General features: G+C 33.8%; 1 protein-coding gene across 6 annotated transcripts in view; it reads right to left on the bottom strand.

Moving 5' to 3' along the window:
- Positions 1-20100, bottom strand: part of MICU3 (mitochondrial calcium uptake family member 3) — a 93643-nt gene that overhangs the window by 39030 nt on the left and 34513 nt on the right. For 5 of the 6 annotated variants that reach the window (XM_003902459.4, XM_009212565.4, XM_009212562.4 and 2 more), the window contains exons 2-5: positions 18700-18853; positions 13222-13253; positions 5246-5324; positions 1385-1432 (exon numbers count right to left, since the gene is read on the bottom strand). In XM_003902459.4, coding sequence (XP_003902508.2) covers positions 1385-1432; positions 5246-5324; positions 13222-13253; positions 18700-18853 — 313 coding nt within the window. The remainder of the gene's footprint in view (positions 1-1384; positions 1433-5245; positions 5325-13221; positions 13254-18699; positions 18854-20100) is intronic. The other variant, XM_009212564.4, reaches the window with a different exon arrangement.

Here is a 20100-nt window from a genome sequence, read left to right as displayed (position 1 = left end):
ACCAACCAGTGCTCCTGACTCACCCACCCCCTACCCATCAAATTATCTTTAAGAACTCTGATCCCTGAATGCTCAGGAAACTAATTTGAGTAATAATAAAACTCCAGTCTCCCGCATAGCCAGCTCTGTGTAAATTACTCTTTCTCTGCTGTAATTCTCCTGTCTTGAAAAATTGGTTCAGTCTAGGCAGTGAGGAAGGTGACAAGTCCAAGAGAAAAAAATAAAGATATATGAGTATATGTACACATTCCTTCTTCTCAAAACTTACTGTAACTGAACTCAATGTTAACATCATTCCTCACTAAGTTACACAGTTAAGAATAACACAGTGGTGTGAATTTTTTAATCAAAGAAGTACAAAGTATTTTTAGACTTGTTTCTAATGACAGAGTTTTATTGATGTTCTTGTTTCCATGCATCTTCCCAAATCTCCACAACTGGAAATTCCACTAGCAATATTCTTTGATGTATTCCTTTCTTCATTCATTCACTCACTACTTTTTGGGAGGGTACCATGTGCAAGACATTGTTCTTGATACAGAGATGAACAAAAAAGATAAAATCTTTGCCATAATGGACCTTGCATTCAAGTGTGGGGAGACAAACAAGAACATATAAACCAATAATACTTTCAAATAGTCTGATATAAAGAAAATGAAACGCAGCAAAGAGATATAAAGAGAGAGGGAGCTATTTTAGAGAGGCTGGCCAAGTAAGGATTTGCTAAGTCTTCACATTTGAAAGGAAACTTGAATGATATTTATTATCATAGGGATCTTGAGGATAAGTACTGATGGCACAGAAAGCAGAAGGTATAAATTCCTGAGGCGGCAATTCAAGGAACGGAAAGGCCAGATGGCTGGAACCCAGTAAACTATAACAAAATTGTCTCCATTAAATGCAAAGAAATTTAACTGAAAATGTAGTAAACCCTTCATATATTTCCTAAGAAATGCTGCACATGAGAGGAAGAGAATAAAAGTTTTGGATATGAATGTCAGGTATTCTGATAGACTCGATAGTTAAGAGAGTCTCTCACATCAGTCTTGCAGAAAATATGACTCAAATGAATACAGTAGGAAATTTACAAATTATTACATGTCATGACCTTTCGAGTCTGAGGTAGATTAAAACCACAAGAATGGATACATAATAGTAAATTTATAATTTATTAGCATTTATTACTATACCATAAGCTGTAGCATTTAACGTTTTTGACTCTTCACAGTGCTATGCTTAGCATTTTTCTGTGGCATTAAACATGAATTTTGTAGAACAGTATGGATATTGATTTTCAAGAGTAAGTGAATCTAAGATCTGCTTTCCAAGATTCTGTTTAAAAAATAAAGCTGCATCCAGAAATAAATTTAATAAGTATACTTACTTGTTAAAATACATAAAAGAAAAAGATATTCTGTGTAAGAAATCACACCTACAAGAAAAATAGTATCAGTTATATGTATAAAATGTTGTTTGAGAAGCAATAAATGCTATAATGAGCTTATAGTTTAAAAATAGATGCTATATATTATTTTAAATGACAATTATTATTATAAAATCAAAGCGAAAGAAGCAACAAATTTAATTTTACTTTACTTGTTCCACATGCCTCCATAGATACTCATATAAAATCATTATGCTGTCAAATACATTGGCAAAAAAAGCAAAATTATAATGCATAGCAGTAACTTTTAAACTTGTTGCTAGTTTCTAATGTATGACTCTTAACATAAAAAAGTTGTCAAGTCCAACAACAGAGGTTAAAGGAAAAAATAAGTAAAAATAAAAAGGTTGGAAATGGTTAATGAACACTGCAAAGTGCTTACTTTTTATTAACACTTGGATAAAACATTTAGACATTGTTACTTAGAAATTTGATATTTGTTTTGCATTTTAAGAATAAAGGTCTATAGTTACCACTTTTCTGCTTTCAAATTATCTTCAATGCTTCTATTATATATACTCTAAGGAGTTTTTATTGTAATTAAATGTCTTATACTTTCTGTACATCACATCCTGAGTTCTCAGTAACTCCATACTTATAAATTTTAAAAGGAGTCCATTTGAAGGAAATAAAAAAGTGCATTCTGTTACTTGAATTCTTGCTTTTGCAATACAAAACCCAAAACTAGATTTAGTGCTTGAACTGACCTTCCAAGCAGATACTGAGAAGATTGACATCAGGAATCTGTATCTACAATACTTATTTAGATATCAGATAGTTCTGATGCTTGGTAAAAGGGTATAAAAATCCTTTAAATAACCAGATTGTGAATTTTAAAATTCCATTTTACATGATGTTCTTTGAGGCTGCCTTCTTTGTTACAGAACAAAGAGAAGAGGAGTCACTGTCAGGCAGTTTGTCAGAGACATGAAGGGCACTACCAGGAAGCCCTGAAAGCATTCATTCCCTTTTGTTTATACTAGAATATTGTGACCTATAGACAGATAGTTCTGGTTGATTGCCATGAATGTTATGGGAGAAAGATTCTGGAATGGTCAATGTATATAAAGATACAATACTTAAGAGTCCATAGGGATCCCTCAAAAAATGAAAGAAAAGCATAAAAGAAGGGGCAAAAAAAGGAAATGGGTTGGGAAATGGGCATGCTGTCGCCATAATCCTATCTCACTGACTGTTGTTCTAGTTGACCTGGTAGAATACACAAGAGATGCTGGTTGGTACAAAGAACTTCAGTAACTGCTATGCATCTTTTATTTGATAGTTAACTCAAGACTTCCCTCAAGTAAAGCACTACTTCATAGCGAGTGTCCAGACCATGACTATCATGGTAGACACTTCTTTGCAGGACCACATGGTGATTGAGGTGGCTTAAACCACAGGGAAGAAAAATGAAGTGAAACCCATGATACACTATAATTTAATAAAAATAGTCAAGGAAAAGAGAAAATACTACTGAAGATGAACTGTATATTTTTAACGCTTTCCAATTATAAAAACAGAATACTATAAAACTTACTCTTCAATTTACTTATGGCATCCAGGATCAAAAAAAAAAAAAAGCTAGGCATATAGTAATGGTGTGATCTTTAGAAACAGAGGATAAGAAAGATGCCAACTAGGTTTCTTTTGAAAATTCAATCAAAACAAATTTTAAGGGAAGTTCCTTAAAAGGATTATATTGTTTAATTCCTATACATGACACATTGCAGTTGGCTGTTATAATTAAGTCTCTATAATACATGTTTTCATGAATGCATATCAATTTTTTATTATTTAAATGTATAACATTTTCTCTAGAGGTAATACTTTACATAGATAAACTTTTAATTTTAAAATTAGTCTTTAGCCAGGCATGGTGGCTCACACCTATAATCCCAGCACTTTGGGAGGCCAAGGCAAGAGGACTGTTTGAGTCCAGGAGTTCGAAACCAGCCTGGGCAACAAAGTGAGACTTTATCTCTACAAAAAATCAAAAAATGAGGGGGGAAGAATTGCTCGAGCCCAGGAGGTCGAGGCTGCAGTGAGACATGACTGTACCACTGCACTTCCACCTGGGTGACAAAGCGAGACCCTGACTCAATAAATAAATAAAATAAAACAAAGATAAAAATAAAATTATGTCTTCAATAGCTCTAAAGGTTTAGTCTTAAAATTTCTCTGCCACTTAATCACTATTTAAAAAAAGCAAGGCTCTTCTAACTTCTCTATTTATTCTAACTTCTCTAATGATTCTAAAACTTTCTGGGATCATGTATTACCCTGATGATCTAATTAATATGATACAGATACGCACTGTACTACAGGGTGTAGCTATTTAAATTTAAAATACTTAAAATCAAATACAACTAAAAATTAAGTTCCGCAGTTATGCCAGTCACATTTCAAGTGCTTAACAGTCGTATGTGGCTAGTAGCTACCATAAGAGACAGCAGAGAAACAGAGTATTTCCGTCATAGTGGCGCAGAATAGATTCTATCCCTGGGGAAAAAAATGCAAACATGTGTATAACATGAGAAGGATTAGGATATGCCTAAACCTAGGACTTCTAGATTTAACCTTCCCCTTAACTAAAAAAAGGTTTTTTCTTCCATGCGTTATTTTTCTTAGATTATATTTGATCCAATTTGTATTTTCCCATGAGGTATATATATTAAGAAAAATGTTTGAAATTCACCATACTTACTTGATCCTTCTGAGCTTTGAATTTTCCTCATCCTATTATCTCACCCTAAGATCTGAATGGCAATCTTTAAGACAATATCCAGGAAAAAAATTTCTAACATTTTTTTAAGACACTTTGGCCTAGGTTTCTTGAAGATTTAAAAATCTTACTTATGAAACACCTACAATAAAAGATACGGTGTCTCTTCCTTTCAGATTATATGTAAACCATGTGGAAGCAATACAAACTTTCTAATTCTACTTAAATAAAATAAATGAATTATAACTACTCCTTCAAAGTATTTGTCTTCAGGCTGAAGTACATTATTTTCAAACCAATATTCGTTAAAACTGATGAAAAGGGAAAATATAACTGCTTATATAATTTCTTTAATATATTGCATATTCCTGTATTTGAGGATACAAAAAATATGTTTCCAAGAAACATTACTTTTTAAGATTAAAAAGACTAATACATTTTTTCTACAAGTGTGTAAAAAGGTACACTGTAAAAGAAAATTACAATAAAAGCCATAAAATGTGATTGCCAGGAAACATATAAATTAATGAATTAACCTAATATTGATACTGATAATAGAGTAAGTTGAAACAGGTACATATGCAGTAAGTATTGGCCTTTAAAGGAAACATGTCGAAACTAGGCTGTCAAAGGACGTATCCACTAAATTTTTCCTGTTGATTAGTTTAGGAGCATCTGTGATTCTCTCAGAGCGAAATGGAAGGAAGAAAAATATACCTTTGAAGATCTAGTATTTTTGTAAAATGTTTTCTTTGGGGAAATAGAGAATAAACTTTTCAATATGGTTAAAGAACAATTTGTTAAACTATGTAAGTCCATTTTGTTGTAAAAAAAATTTGGAAGATACAAATAATATATAAACAATAACATGAAAACCACCCTTAATGAAGAGTGGAATTACCCGAGAACAACATTAATATTCAGAAATGTTAATATTTTGCTGTTTTCTTCTTTAGTTTTTTCTCTATGCATACACATAGATGTAATTTAAAAATTATTTTAGGTATGGGAAAATATGCATATACAAATAGTATACATAATACAGTTTAAAAAACGGACACGTACTAAGGTTAACTCACCTCTTTCTTTAAGATTTCGAAATAGCTTCGATGAGCCTTTCCAAACTGGTGGTGTTTCTGCGAGCATTTGATTTAATTCCTATGACAGAAGTTATTATACTATTGATGAATTGGTAAACCACTTGCTTATAAAATAGATCAAAAACATGTTTAAATGTCCATGCAAAATTCTCCACTTAAAAGACCTGAAACATGGCATTATTTATCCTATGTTATGCCTGTGGTTCATTCAAGCACACAACACAGTATTTGCCCATGGTTCAAACATAAAATAAATGATGAAGAGGCTACATTAAATTTAATTACAGCTACCTAAAATTTCAGATAAGATGAATAATGGGAGGTTATACATAAGACAACCAAATCAAGATAAAACAGTGAGTTTAAGTTCTGGAGCCAGTCATAAAGGAATCGTTTTAGGAAAACCATGGAAAAATGTGAATTTCCATATCAAGATCAGAAACGGTCACATCACCTGGCTTCACATAATGTCTCTTCTTTGTAACACATTTGGATTTAGAGAGCTTCGTGTAGAGGAAGTAAATGAACAAAGGATTATGTTACAAAGGAATGAAAAGTATTTAATGGTTAGTGACTTAGAGAATGATAACATTGGATGAAACAGAAAGACAAGGATACTGCATTATTGTGGTCACTGTTTCGTCACTGTTTCAATTTGTTTCTAGTTTTAACTTAACACAGACTTCAACTGCTGCTTAGCTTTTTCTTTTTTAAAAAAGATAGTTTTATCAGTGCTGCTCGGAAACTATTGGAGAACTTAGACATTTGAATCATTACTCATATGCTAAATCCATTTTGAATTTATTGTGTATAGTCTGTTAAAAACACTAAGTGAAAACTATAATTTGATTAATCTTAAAGAAAAATGATTAAAAGATTTGGTGAGATAACTTGAAATAATTTGAAATAATAAAATTAGTCTGCTTAGAAACACATTAGACAAACACAGAACCCACTTCTATTTTCAGATCTGATCCCCACTCCTCAGAGCATGTGGTTCCCCAATAGTTTGAGCATCACACCTGGGAGTTGGTGCGAAACGCAGAATCTCAGTGCCCATGCCAGACCTACCGAGCCACAACCTGCATTTTTAACAAGATCTTCTAATTTTTACACACATTCAAGTCTGGAAGGCATTTCAGACAAACCATTCTCGATGCAGCTGTACCTGAAAATGCTTTCTGGCATTTATAAATCATATTTGTTTAACTGCAAAGCTGAGCTAGCAGAAGTATAATTCTTAGTATGTCAAAGGCAGGAAGAGCATTAATGAGGGGATTTATGGACACCGTGAAGCCCATATGTGGATTCTTGTGTTTGTTTTCTTCATGTTTCTATATCTGCACTGCAGGTAAAATATGCCACTAAATAATCAGTGCATCTGATTATAGAATAGCAATGGCACAGAATAATTCAGCTCCAAATTGTAATGAGAAACTGGGATATTTATTGTTTAGACAACAGTAAACTCACATATGATTAAATAAAATATTCTAGGCTGGGCTCAGTGGCTCAGGCCTATAATCTCAGCACTTTGGGAGGCCGAGGCGGGTAGATCCCTTGAGCCCAGGAGTTTGAGACCAGCCTGGGCAACATGGCAAAACCCCATCTCACAAATAAACAAACAAACAATTAGCTGGAAATAGTGGCGTTCATCTATAGTCCCAGCTTACTCAGAAGGCTGAGGTGGAAAAATCACTTGAGCCCAGGAAGTCGGGCTATAGTGAGCCATGATCACACCACTGCACTCCAGCCTAGGCAACAGAGCGAGACACTGTCTCAAAAAAATATTTAAAAATTTTAAAAACAACATTCTGAATAAACTTTATACAGCTTAGTTTATACCATATCTATTGTAACTGTATAAATATTAACTAATCTTTCTCCATTTTAACTGGTTCCATGTCTTCCAACCTCATCTGTTCTAGCTTAAACTCAGCTACAGTGTAAGACTGAAAAATCATAGCTACCTTTTATTGTGTGCCCTCTATGTGTTTGGCAATAGGCTCATACAATAACATTCTAAAAACAATCCTCATTATGCATATTTTAACAAGACTTAAAGTGGATAAGTAACACCCAAGGTCACAGAACTACTAAATGACAAAGCCCAGATCCTTATTGACTCCAAGTAGCTTATTTTAGTCATAATCTAGTTTCTCCTGGTCTAAATCATCCAATCAACACATTCATTTTGTCTTCTCTTATTAACTTTAAGGACTTCTAAAATTTCTTAAAATCTTTATATTTCCACTCATGTCAGGAATCTCTCTCCCTACTCCCAATTCCCAGTTTGGTTTCATATGTAGCAGCGCTATATTACAAAGAATTTGGTCTTTGCCCCTGGGTCCTGGGAAGAAGACTCTAAATCCTTCGTTCATACCTGAGTTTGTGCTAAGGAGATCACTCAGGAGGGGAGCTGCTTACCAGAAACAATAACTGTGATTAGAGAGCTGGGGCTTTAGGGAGCCTGACCTCTGGGGAGAAAAGAGAGGCTATAGATTAAGTTCAATCACATGGCCAATAATTCAATCAATCATGCCTATGTAATGAAACCCTAACAAAAATTCTAAGCACTAAGCTCAGTGGCGCTTTCTGGTTGTTGAACACGCTGTTGTGCTAGGAGGGTGACACACCCCAACTCCATGTTCTCAAAGAAGGCATAGAAGCTCTATGTTCAGGACCTTCCCAGACCTTGCCCTCTCTCTTCAACTGGCTGGTCTTATTCTGTATTCTATCTAATAAAACCATAACCATAGGTACTGCATTTTTTGAGTTCTATGATTCATTCTAGCAAATCATTAAACCTGAGGGGAGCTGTGGCAACCTCCTAGACTTGTAGACAGTAAGGCCAGAGTGTGGGTGGCCTGGAGCCCCCAAACTTGCAACAAGCATCTGAAATGAGGGCAGTCTTGTTAGGCACTATGCTTAAACTCGGAGTGGTTAGTGTTAGAATTATATTGTAGATAGAAAATAAATATTTGCTGAATTAAATTCAGTCTCCTAGAATTATAGTTGCCTTTTAAAGGAGTTACACATTTTTCTTAAATAAGTACTATTAAAAAAAATTATACAGTTAGTAGCTATATATTATAGAAAAATTAGTAAATACAGAAAATAAAAACTAATTGTAATCCAGGGATGACAAACTTAAGTTTTAGAGCAAACTTAATTGAGTCTCTAGGGGTGGCAAGTTACACATACACACACACACACACATATTTTAACATCATTTTAGTCTGATTCTCTAGCTAGGCATATTTATATAGTATATGGTATTTATATAGTATTTTGTTAATATTTGTTGCTGCAAATATTAAATCATTCTCTGCATACTGTTTTATAACTTACCCTTTGCATTTAATATATTATCATGAGCATATATATTTTCCTGTCAAATATTCTCCATTTTCATTTTAATGGCTACACAGAAGTTGTCTATAGTAGCAGTTCTGAAAGGCAACTCTTCACATTCTTAAAAATATTAGGGACCCAAAAGAGATACTGTTTTTATGGGTTATATCTATCAATATTTAATTTATTTGAAAATAAAAACAAATTTTTAAAACACAAGAATACACAAACACACATTCCATTAGTTGGTAGAGCAATGGCATCATTACCAAACAGCCTCTAGAAAACTCCACCACAAACTCATGAGAGAATGACAGTGAATAAAACAAGTATATTCTCAGTATTATGAAAAAAATAGTTTTGACTTCATGGACCTTTGAAAAGGTCTTTGCAGTTTAAATGACTGTCAGTTAATATTATTTTGCAACTTGCTCTTTTACTCAACTTCGTTTTCTAGTTCTACTCATGTCAATGCACATAGCTGTAATGTATTTTATTCATTTTAACTCTGTATTTCTACACTTATCCTGGGTTTCTCTATTTCATAAATCTTTCATTCACTTGCCTAATGATTGACATTATATCATTCCCAAATTTTTGCTATTACAATTGATGGTTCAGGAAACACATACAGCAGCAATCCCCATCCTTTTTGGCACCAGGGACTGGTTTCTTGGAAGACAATTTTTCCACAGACCAGGAGCAGGGAAGGGGAAATGTTTTGGGGATGATTCAAGTGCATTACATTTATTGTGCACTTTATTTCTATTATTATTACAATCTAACATATGATGAAATAATTATACATCTCATCATCATGTAGAATCAGAGGGAGCCCTGAGTTTGTTTTCTTGCAACTAGATGGTCCCATCTGGGGGTGATGGGAGACAGTGACAGATCATCAGGCATTAGATTCTCATAAGGAGCACGCAACTTAGATCCGTCACATGCCAGTTCACAATCGGGTCTGGGCTCCTATGAGAATCTAATGCTGCTGCTGATCTAACAGGAGGCGGGAGCTCAGGCAGTAATGTGAGCAATGAGTGATGGGGAGTGGCTGTAAATACAGATGAAGCTTCACGGGAAGTGTCGGGGGGGGATCTGATATATAGGATTTCTGTGGCAAACACGAAAACATTTCTCTAGTATGCATTTCTAGAAGAGAGATTTCTCATATGCATTTTCAACATTATTAGGTATTGCCAAATATCACTCAAAAGTAAATATACCCCAGCCTGGGTGACAGAGCAAAACCCTGTCTCCACTAAAAACACAAAAATTAGCTGGGCATGGTGGTGTGTGCCTATAGTCCCAGCTACTCAGGAGGCTGAGGTGGGGGGGTCACTTGAGCCCAGGAGGCAGAAGTTGCAGTGAGCCAAGATAGTGCCACTGCACTCCAGCCTGGGTGACAGGGACTGACTCTATCTCAAAAAATTTTTAAAAAGTAAATATACCAATTTACTTTCTCACCTGGTTCCTTCTTGTTCTCCTTGCTAATTATTGGTATTGTCAGATTTCTGGAAACTAACAACCTGGTGGGTGTGAAATAGTATCATATCATTGGTTTAATTTGCATACCCTAAGCTACTAGTAAGGTTGACCTCCTTTACATATATTCAGCGGCCATTGTAGGTACTTTTGTCTATTTTTTTCTATTTAAGTTGATTATCTTTTTTATAAAGATAAAAAAAGGGGTTCTACATGACTGCAAGACACTTACCCTCTTCTGTTAATATGCTGCATGCATATCCTCCCAGCATCATACATCTTTTAACATTGTTTACACTGTGTTTTGATGCTAAACTTTGAAATATTTAATTTAGTAAAAATTGCTAATAATTTCAAGTTTTGCTTTGAGTCTTTTCTAAAAAAAAAACTCTCGTGCCTCTCATTTTGATTTTACTCTTATAGAATTTTTGTCACAAATAAGAACTTAATCCATCTGAAATTAGTTTTTGTATATGGTAGTAAATCTGAGGCCTAATTTGCCCCCTCCATGGAAAAATTATTATTCAAACATCTATGATTGAGAGGTCAATCTTTTTACCAATGATTTATAGATCTATCTATACATGCCTGGATCTATTTCTGGATTCTATATTCTATTACCTTGATCTAGTTTTAAAAAATATCTTTACAATGATGTAATACTACTTTATTATAGCTCTATTTCTAATCTTAATATGTCATAAGCCCCATTATTCTCATCTCAATGGTTTTTTTTTCCCTCTTTCCTTTTTGGAATTGTTCTAAATATTTTGGGGCCCTTACTCATCCAGATTAATTTTAAAAGTTAATTTCGAATCAATTTGGTTGGGATTTTAATTGGAGTTACAGTGCATTTATAGATAGATTTGGAGGATCATTATCAAAAGGAAATGGCTTATTACCAGTATGAACATGATATGGTTCTCCATTTACTTGTGCTTTTAAAAATACAATTTAATAATGTTTTGTACATCTTCTATTATGAATTGCTTTTAAGTACCTAATAGTTCTTGTTTCTATGATGAAATGCATTTTATTCAATACTAGTTTCTAATTGCTCTCGCTGGTGTGGAGCATCTTATTAACTTTCGTTTACTGCTCTTATATCCAGTAGCAATCTTGCTAAACTTTTATTAAATTTAAACAAATCTAAAATGTATATATTTTTACATTTTTCTTCCAATCATATTCTATTCTATGCCTCTATTCTAATCCTTAGAGCCTCTTCTTTTTTTCATACTACATATTATGGTCTCAATTGTGCCCCTCTCCCTCATTCATATGTTGAAGTCCTAAGCCCCAGTACCTCAGAATCTGACTGTTTTGCAGAAAGGACCTTTCTTTAAAGAGGTAGTTAGGTTTTTATATAAGGTCATCAGGATGAGCGCTAATCCAATATGACTGATGTCCTTATAAGAAGAGATTAGGACACAGACATGCCCAGAGGAAAGACCATGTGAAGACAGAGGAAGAAGACAGCCACCTAAAAGCCAAGGAGAGAGGCCTCAGAAGAAACTAACCTGCTGACACCTGGATCTCAGACTTCGAGCCCTCAGAACCGTGAGAAAATAAATGTCTGGTGTTTAACCCATTCAATCTGTGATATATTGTCATAGCAGCCCTAGTATACTATACTAGCCCAGACTTTCAGTAAAATGCTACGGAACAGTTGTGATAGCAGGCATATTTGCATTGTACAGTAGCTCCCCCTTATTTGTGGCTTAGTTTTCTACAGTTTCTGTGACCCTAAGTCAACTGCAGCCCAAAAACATTAAATGGAAAGTTCCAAAAACAATCCATAAGTTTTAAGTTGCACACTGTTCTGTGTAGCATGATGAAATCTCACACTGTCCAGCTCTGTCCTATCCAGGACGTGAATCATCCCTCCGCCCAGTATATCCACGCTGTATACGTTACCTACCTATTAGGCACTTAGTAGTTCTCTTGTCTACGACATTGAAAAAACATAGTATATATAGGGTTCAGTACTTTCCACATGTTCAGCATTCATTGCCAGGGGTCTTAGAGCATATTACCTACTGATAAACGGGGATTAATATACCTAACTTGAAAGACAATGTCTCTCAAGTTCCACAAATGACCATGAGCTGTAGGCTTTTGGAGGATTCCCTTTAACTAGTTAAGGACATTCCCTGGATTTCTAATATTCTTTTTTAAAAAAATAATAAAATCATACCTATAAAAGTATAAAAGGAATATATATGCAATTTAAAGTTAAGAAATAGTGAAGTTAAAAAATAGAAAATTATCAGTACTTTAGAAGCCTCTTTGAGCCCATTACTGATGATATTCCCTGCTATCATCCTGAAGACGAATACTTTCTTGAATTTAATGTTAATTATTCCTTAGTTTTTCCACGTATGAATGTATCCTAAATAATATGATTTCATTTTCCCAGTTTTGGACTTTATACAAATAGAATTATACCTTGTATTTTTGAACTGCTTATTTTGTTTACCATTATGTTTCTGAGACTTGCTTAGTTAAAGCACTGTTATAATTCATTTGTTTTCACTATTGTGTAGTATACTATATGAATAAATCAAAATTTATTTATGGTATAGTATTGATATATTAAAGTTTTGGGGCCATGATATATAATCTATAAACATTCTTATGAACTTCTGTGGCATATAAGCAAGAATTTTCCTAGGTATATACACTGGTGTAAACTAGATACCAGTGTATTTAGTATAGAAATTACTAGATCACAGAGTCTATTCAAACTCAACTTTACAAGGTACATGTGCATGCACTATTGCAGAATTTAAAGGCAGGTATGCATTTACTAGGTATAGGGTAGACATATCTTCAATTTTAGCAGACAATGCCAAATTGTTTTCCAAAGTGGGTATACCAACACATGAGATTTACCAGTAATCTACATTTTCACCAACCCTTAGAAACGTCCACCTTTTCATTTCCTGACAAACTGGAGGATAAAAAAAAGGGAACCCTAATGTGATTTGATTTGCAAAAAAATCATAAAATATATAAAAATACGTAATATATTTCATGAAATATATAATTATATATACATATATGCATGCACGCATAAAATTTGTGTATATCCACCAAGAGCTTTAACTCACCTGTTTGGAAAGTGACTTCCAAGTTTTGGCAACTAAAATAAACAAATGTAAGATAATTAGATAATAAATACTTCATGGAATATATATCCATATTTGCTAACCATCTACAGCCACAACTTATAACAAAACTTTTATGTCTAAAAGGCAAAGTTTTTTTTAACCTCAAAATTTAGATCTGTGATATGATCTTATACATGTTATCTGCTTGTTTTATATACTATGCACCGTTTATAGTAAGTATCAGTGATAACAGGAAATATTTCTCCACAGCCCTATCATCTTAAATTTGGGCTTTCTGGACTAATAAAGTAAGTTAACTTTCTCCATGTTAAACATCATGTGGGCTTAAAAGTACAAATAATGATACTTACAAAATATTCAAACTAGAATATAAAATAATATGAACATAGATAAACTATAATTTTAAGGTATTACTTGTGATCTTTGCTGTACTAGTGCTCCATGACATAATTCACAGGTCAGGTCTCTCTAGAATGAAGAAGGATTGGGAAAAGAAAAAAAGAAAGGAAAGGGAGGCTAGGTAAAGTGATGGGGAAACTTGTCCTGTTCTTTCCTACAACTATTCAAGAAGCATCACTAGAGTAAGAGTGTTATAGCTAAATAAAATGTCAGGGATCGCTTTCTTTTTGTGATTCCTCCTCACACCCCCAAAGATCTCAAACACTGTAAAACTTACAACGTTGGGAAAAATGTGTAGTCAGTATTGCTATTTCCTTTGCTCAGATTTGAACACTGTAAATATTTAATGCCTGCCTAAGAATTAGCACCAGGTTTACATATGACTAAGTCCTGTAATACAGCTATATTAGGAAACTGGTAAATATTAATTACTTCAGCTACATTACAATAATGCCAACCAACATCTTTTTCTACCTGGCAATGGGGCTATTTCTATATAATTAACAATATATCAAATTCAAAATTACAAAAAAAGCAATTTTTGCTATGTAATTTTTCTTTATTAGGCAACAAAACAACTCAATTTAAAATCAAAAAAGAAGAAATATGTTTCTAATGATAGATTTCTTCTTTAAGCAGCAACAACATCCTTCCTCTATCCAAGATAGTTTATACAAATGTATAATCAAGTGATTCAAATAACAGGTCTACAAATTAGAATTTAGCATATAACCTTAATTATGATACTGTCTGTTTATTTTACAAAGACATTTCCCTTTTAACAACGAACAGAACAATGCAAATAATATTTATTATTCTGTTGCTCTTAAAATATAGCAGTACGAAAAGAAGAAAAATAAATGGTAGAAAAGTACATGCATATGCTCTTATGCAATGCTCAGAAGACACTTATCAAAAGAGGAAGTTAGACGTACTCTTGAGTTTTGCAGGGTCTATGAGATTTCCATGGTAAATTATTCACAAAAGACATACTCATTCTGTCGGAAATGTCACCATGTTCAATATGATTAGCTTTTTAAATAAAGACTAAAGAGCCATTAAGATTGTTCTTCAAAGGATTTTCTGAATTTCTTATTCCATATGAAGTTACTGCATATATAAATATAACTTAGGTGGAGAAGGACTTCAATTCTATTGGAAATATTATTTCTTAAGCTGTAGGTTGATGTTCATTATATTTTTAATATGTTTTTGCATGTCTGAAAAATTTAATTTTTTAAAAAATCTAAATTAAAATAATTCTTGATACTATGTTGGAAAATAATTACTGACTTTAGTTCTAGAAAAGAAAGTCACCATTTAGGTTCTATTTAAGTATGCAAAATAAGATTATAATGCAAAATCATAATCAGATAGCTCAACATTTATTTGATCTATAATTTTTAAGCAAATATTTACACAGCGTACCATTTTTTTCCCTACTGAACGTCATCATAAAATGATATCAAAGACTTTTAAAAATCATGGCTATGATTTTAAACAGGGAAAAAATGGTATGCCGTGTAAATATTTGCTTAAAAATTGTCACAGCTATGGGCTGGGCATGGTGGCTCACGCCTATAATTGCACTCCTTTGGAGGCCGAGGCAGGAGGATCACCTGAGGTCAGGAGTTTGAGACCAGCCTGGCGAACATGGTGAAACCCCAGCACTACAAAAATACAAAAATTAGCCGGGCATGACAGCAGCTGCTCGTAATCCCAGCTACTCAGGAGGCTGAGGCAGGAGAATCGCTTGAACCCAGGAAGCGGAGATTGTAGTGAGCCAAGATCACCCCCTTGCAGTCCAGCCTTGTTGACAGAGCGAGACTCCTCTCAGGGGGAAAAAAAAAAAAATCATGGCTATGAATTCAAATGATGATGATGATGACGACCTATCAATATTAAATGTTTACTGTGTGCCAGGTACTATACTAAGCATAATTAATTCATTCATTCTTCAAAAAAAAAAAAAAAAACTTCATGAGGCTGTTATTTTTAAAAATGAGGAAAGAGAAGATTAAATAACTTAACCAAGTTTTCAAAGCCAGTAAGTGCTAAGGTTTAAACACAGGTCAAATTTCATTATGCTACAGTTTCAACGTTTCTGATTTAATACTCAGTACATGAAACATTTTTCTGTTCTTTTTCTTTTCTAAAACCCCAACTTTCAAAACAGGCTTTATGAATATCTTGATCTTTTGTGATTGTTCTTAATTATGTTAGAAAAGTGCTGGTTAGAAATTAACTGAGGTTGTGGTTGTAAAATACCCTGTATAATTTTTTAAATAATAAAAACCAGTTTTTTACTCTTAAGTTATGGTTTTAAAATACCTATGAGAAGAATCACCACGAAAGTTATTTCCAAAAAGCAAAACCCAACAGTGTGCTTCCAGTGAATGCATTGTGAAGAAAAAAATTCTAGAAAACAATGAAGTAAAATTTTTTCAAAATATGAAACTGTGGTCAGGCACAGTGGCTCACATCTGTAATCCCAGCACTTTGGAAGGCTGAGGCAGGTGGACCGCTTGAGCCCAGGAGTTCAAGACAAGCCTGGGAAAACATAGCAAAACCCTGTCTCTACAAAAAATTTTAAAAATTAGCTGGTGGCATGGTGGCATATGCCTGTAGTCCCCGCCACTTGGGAGGCTGAGGTGGGAGGATCATTTGAGCCTCGGAGGTTGAGGTTGCAGTGAGTTGTGATTGCATCACTGCACTCCAGCCTGGGGGACAGGGCAAGACCCTGCCTCAAAAAAAAACAAAACAAAACAAAAAAAAATTATAGATTATTAAGTATTACTTAAAGAACAGCTTCAAATATGTTTGAAAAAATTATAGAATTTGATATAAAATTCTATTTAGCATCTAAGAAATTCCTTCCTTCAAGAAATATTTATTGTGTACCTATCGTGCCAGGTAACCATATTCTACCTTGGAGTTGGTTGTTTCTGTATCTTATGTCATCTTACAATATTGTAAGTTTCCTGAGTGCACAGACTTTGTATCCCTCTCAGCACACAGAAAAGAACCTTAATACAGAAGTAGTCGTATAAATATTCCATACATTTTTATTTAATCGATTTGGTACAACATGGATTCTTTATATTTATTAGCAAATTAGTATTAAATCTATACTAACTCACAAATAAAGAATCTACGTTGTACCAAATGGATTAAATAAAAAGGTTATAATCCTTATCATAGCCTTAAAATCCTAAAAAAAAAAAAAAAAAAAAAGAACTCTAAGTTTTCGCCTTTCCTATCACTATATGGTCCTACATATTCCCAAAGTGGCTACTATTACTATACCATATACTGTCTTGATTTCATGTTTTAGCTTATGTAGCTTACATTTCTTTAAATGCTTCTCTCATAGTTTCTGGTTAAAATCTTTTTTTTAAATTTAAAATCTGGCACGATCAAAAGTGTCTACTTCAAATTCCATTCCAGCTACCTTTCAGTTCCTTTCTCTTTTGCAACCAAATATTATTGTAAGAGGGTCCTTTACACTCATCGTCTTCATTTCTTCATCTGCTACTCACTCCTGCAATTGCCCTAACGACTCCACTGAAACATCATTTTAAAAAACCATCAATAACCTTCATGTTATTAAATCTAGGGGACATTTTCCTGTCCTATCTAACTTGAATTCTCAGTAACACTGCACTCAATTGGCAATTCCGGCTATTTTACTTGGCTTCTATGACTACATACCCTTATGATTTTCTTCCTATGTCTCTGGCCACTCTTATGTCCCCTTTCCTCATCCTTTCAAAGCCTTTTCTCCATTCATCTTTTAAAGAGCAGAAATTCCTCAAGGCCAGGTCTTTGGTTATCTATATTCTCATCCTATACGGCTTCCCTAGGCAATTTCATTCATACACATCATATGAATTAGCAATAATGCAAAGATGAATCCTAAATATATACCTGAATCTCTTCCTTGATATCCAGTGGAAATAATCCAAAGAATCAAAAATTCATTAAAAGTTAGTTTGTCAGGTAGCCAATTTGCCAAATTACTGAGTATTTATTTTAAGGTTCGTTTTTGCCATATTGCTGACTCAGGAGAAAAAAATGGCTATAATTGTTCTAGTCTAAAAGTATTTGTGTGACAGTTTAAAGCAGATATGGGTCAAATGACTGATTATTTGTTATACTGATTTTTCGTGAGTGATCTTTCAGTGAACTGAAATGAATTATTAAAAAAAAAATCCAGCTGTATCCTTTTACATATCCAAGGTATCTCAAATAGATCATGACCAAAATTGAAATTGTGATTTTTCTCCTCAAACCTGGTCCCTACTCCCATCTATCCAGGTAAGCCAGTCAGAAACCCTTAGTTCTCATTATTCTTTTACCACCATCTGTAGAGACTTCTGAAGCCTCAACTATCACCAGTCAATTGTGATACAGTATCAAAGGACAGTATCTATAATTATCTAAAAAGGCAATTAAAATACTCTTTTTTTACTGTCTATATCTGTGAGGTAGCTTTTCTTCATATACTGCATGGAAAATAACATATTGTAACAGATCAAATAAAAAAGCACATATGAGAATACAGCTGTCTTCTGTTAAGTTAGATATTAAGAGATTTGCAAGAATGTACAGACTGCCAAAAAGTTTGAGAACTATTATTCTAACATATGAAAAGGTGAGAAACAATTAAACTATTAATATATTTACACTGCAGGAGCGATGACAAATGCAGAAGAGATACAGGTAGAATTCTTGCCCAGTGCTAACCTCAAAGCCAGTCCTCTGAACTACTCTGTTCAGGTTTGATATAAGAATGAATAGGCAGAATATGAGTCTTTTATAAAAAGTATCAAAAGTAAGGTGGTGTTAGGCTGAGAAAGACAGAGCAATTGAAAGTTTCTGAAAAGAGACGTGAGTAAGAGTCTGTAAGAAATATCAGTCTGTAACACTGAATAGCACAATATCATGTGAAATACCACGTTACTCAGTTCTTCTAAAAAACTTATACTGTTCCATACATTTACAAGCTAGTGATAAAAAAATATACAATTATTAAGATAATTTCAAAAGTATACTTACCTTTGGGCTCATCTGTTGTAACTGCCAAAATAAAATCATACGGAGTCATGAATAACTGCCCTTCACATTCTATAGAAGCAAATAAACGAAATCGCCTCTCCCGAGATGTGGCACAGAGGTCTAAGTCTTCAATGTCTGTTCTGCCAATAGCAACCTAAGTTAAGAAAGCAAATAAATTTGGATCATGTGAAGTAATACCTCCCTCTAGAAGATACTTTTAATTATGTTGAAAGTGAATTAACAGAGTAAATGAAGAAGTGTGAAAATAACATCTTTTGAAAAACGTTAATCACTTTATAAATAAATTATTCACATAAATAAAATTAATATTTGAAAGATTCTACAATAAATATCATTAAGAGCTTAAGGATTTTAAACTGGCACTTTGAAGAAGTGATTTGTGATGTTTTTGATTTATTTCTTAAGCTTCAGTCTTACAGAGCATTAAATTATGGAGCCGGTGGTACCTGTAGAAGGAACACCAGCACCTGCTGAATTCCTACTCTGCACTCTTACAGGCCAATGTAGTTAATTACAAGTCTATTCACTAACATCCATTAATTTTCTTTTTTTTTTTTTTTTTTTTAGACGGAGTCTCGCTCTGTCGCCCAGGCTGGAGTGCAGTGGCCAGATCTCAGCTCACTGCAAGCTCCGCCTCCCGGGTTCCCGTTATTCTCCTGCCTCAGCCTCCCGAGTAGCTGGGACCACAGGCGCCGCCACCTCGCCCGGCTAATTTTTTGTGTTTTTAGTAGAGACGGGGTTTCGCCGTGTTAGCCAGGATAGTCTCGATCTCCTGACCTTGTGATCCGCCCGTCTCGGCCTCCCAAAGTGCTGGGATTACAGGCTTGAGCCACTGCGCCTGGCCACATCCATTAATTTTCTAAAAGAATAAAATAAAATCCCAATAGGCTACCTATAACTACCACTAAGGAAACCATTTAGTGGTAATATTTAGATTAGAAGTGAAATTGCTAATTCTAGGTCACTAATAGTGACCATCATTGGTCTGAATTTTACCTAGAACTCCAGTTTGCTGAAAATTAATAGAATTAGAAAGTGTTTGTATATGGGGTGAGGGGTCTCTTTTCCTTCAAGACCTTTCCCTGTAGATAATTTTCCATTGTTATTTTCTCTCTGAAGTAACTAAAGCAAATTTATTTTTTTAATAAAAGGATTTACTTTCCTAATTACAAGAGAAATGCAAAGCTCTTACATGTAATTGAGAAGACAGAATTTTTAAAAAATTGTTAAGTATAATTTTGTTTTCTTTTTGGCAAAAAAGTAGGATTTTACCATACATGCTGTTCAATAACCTGATCTTTTTCATTTATCAATTATCAGCGCCATTTTCCTATGTCACTAAATATTCTAGTAGTTACTGTATAAAATTGGAAGACAGAA

Source organism: Papio anubis, chromosome 8, assembly GCF_008728515.1.
Source record: "Papio anubis isolate 15944 chromosome 8, Panubis1.0, whole genome shotgun sequence".
NCBI classification, from domain to species: Eukaryota; Metazoa; Chordata; class Mammalia; order Primates; family Cercopithecidae; genus Papio; species Papio anubis.
Note: the sequence above shows the minus strand (reverse complement) of the source record. Positions and strands in the feature narration are given on the sequence as shown.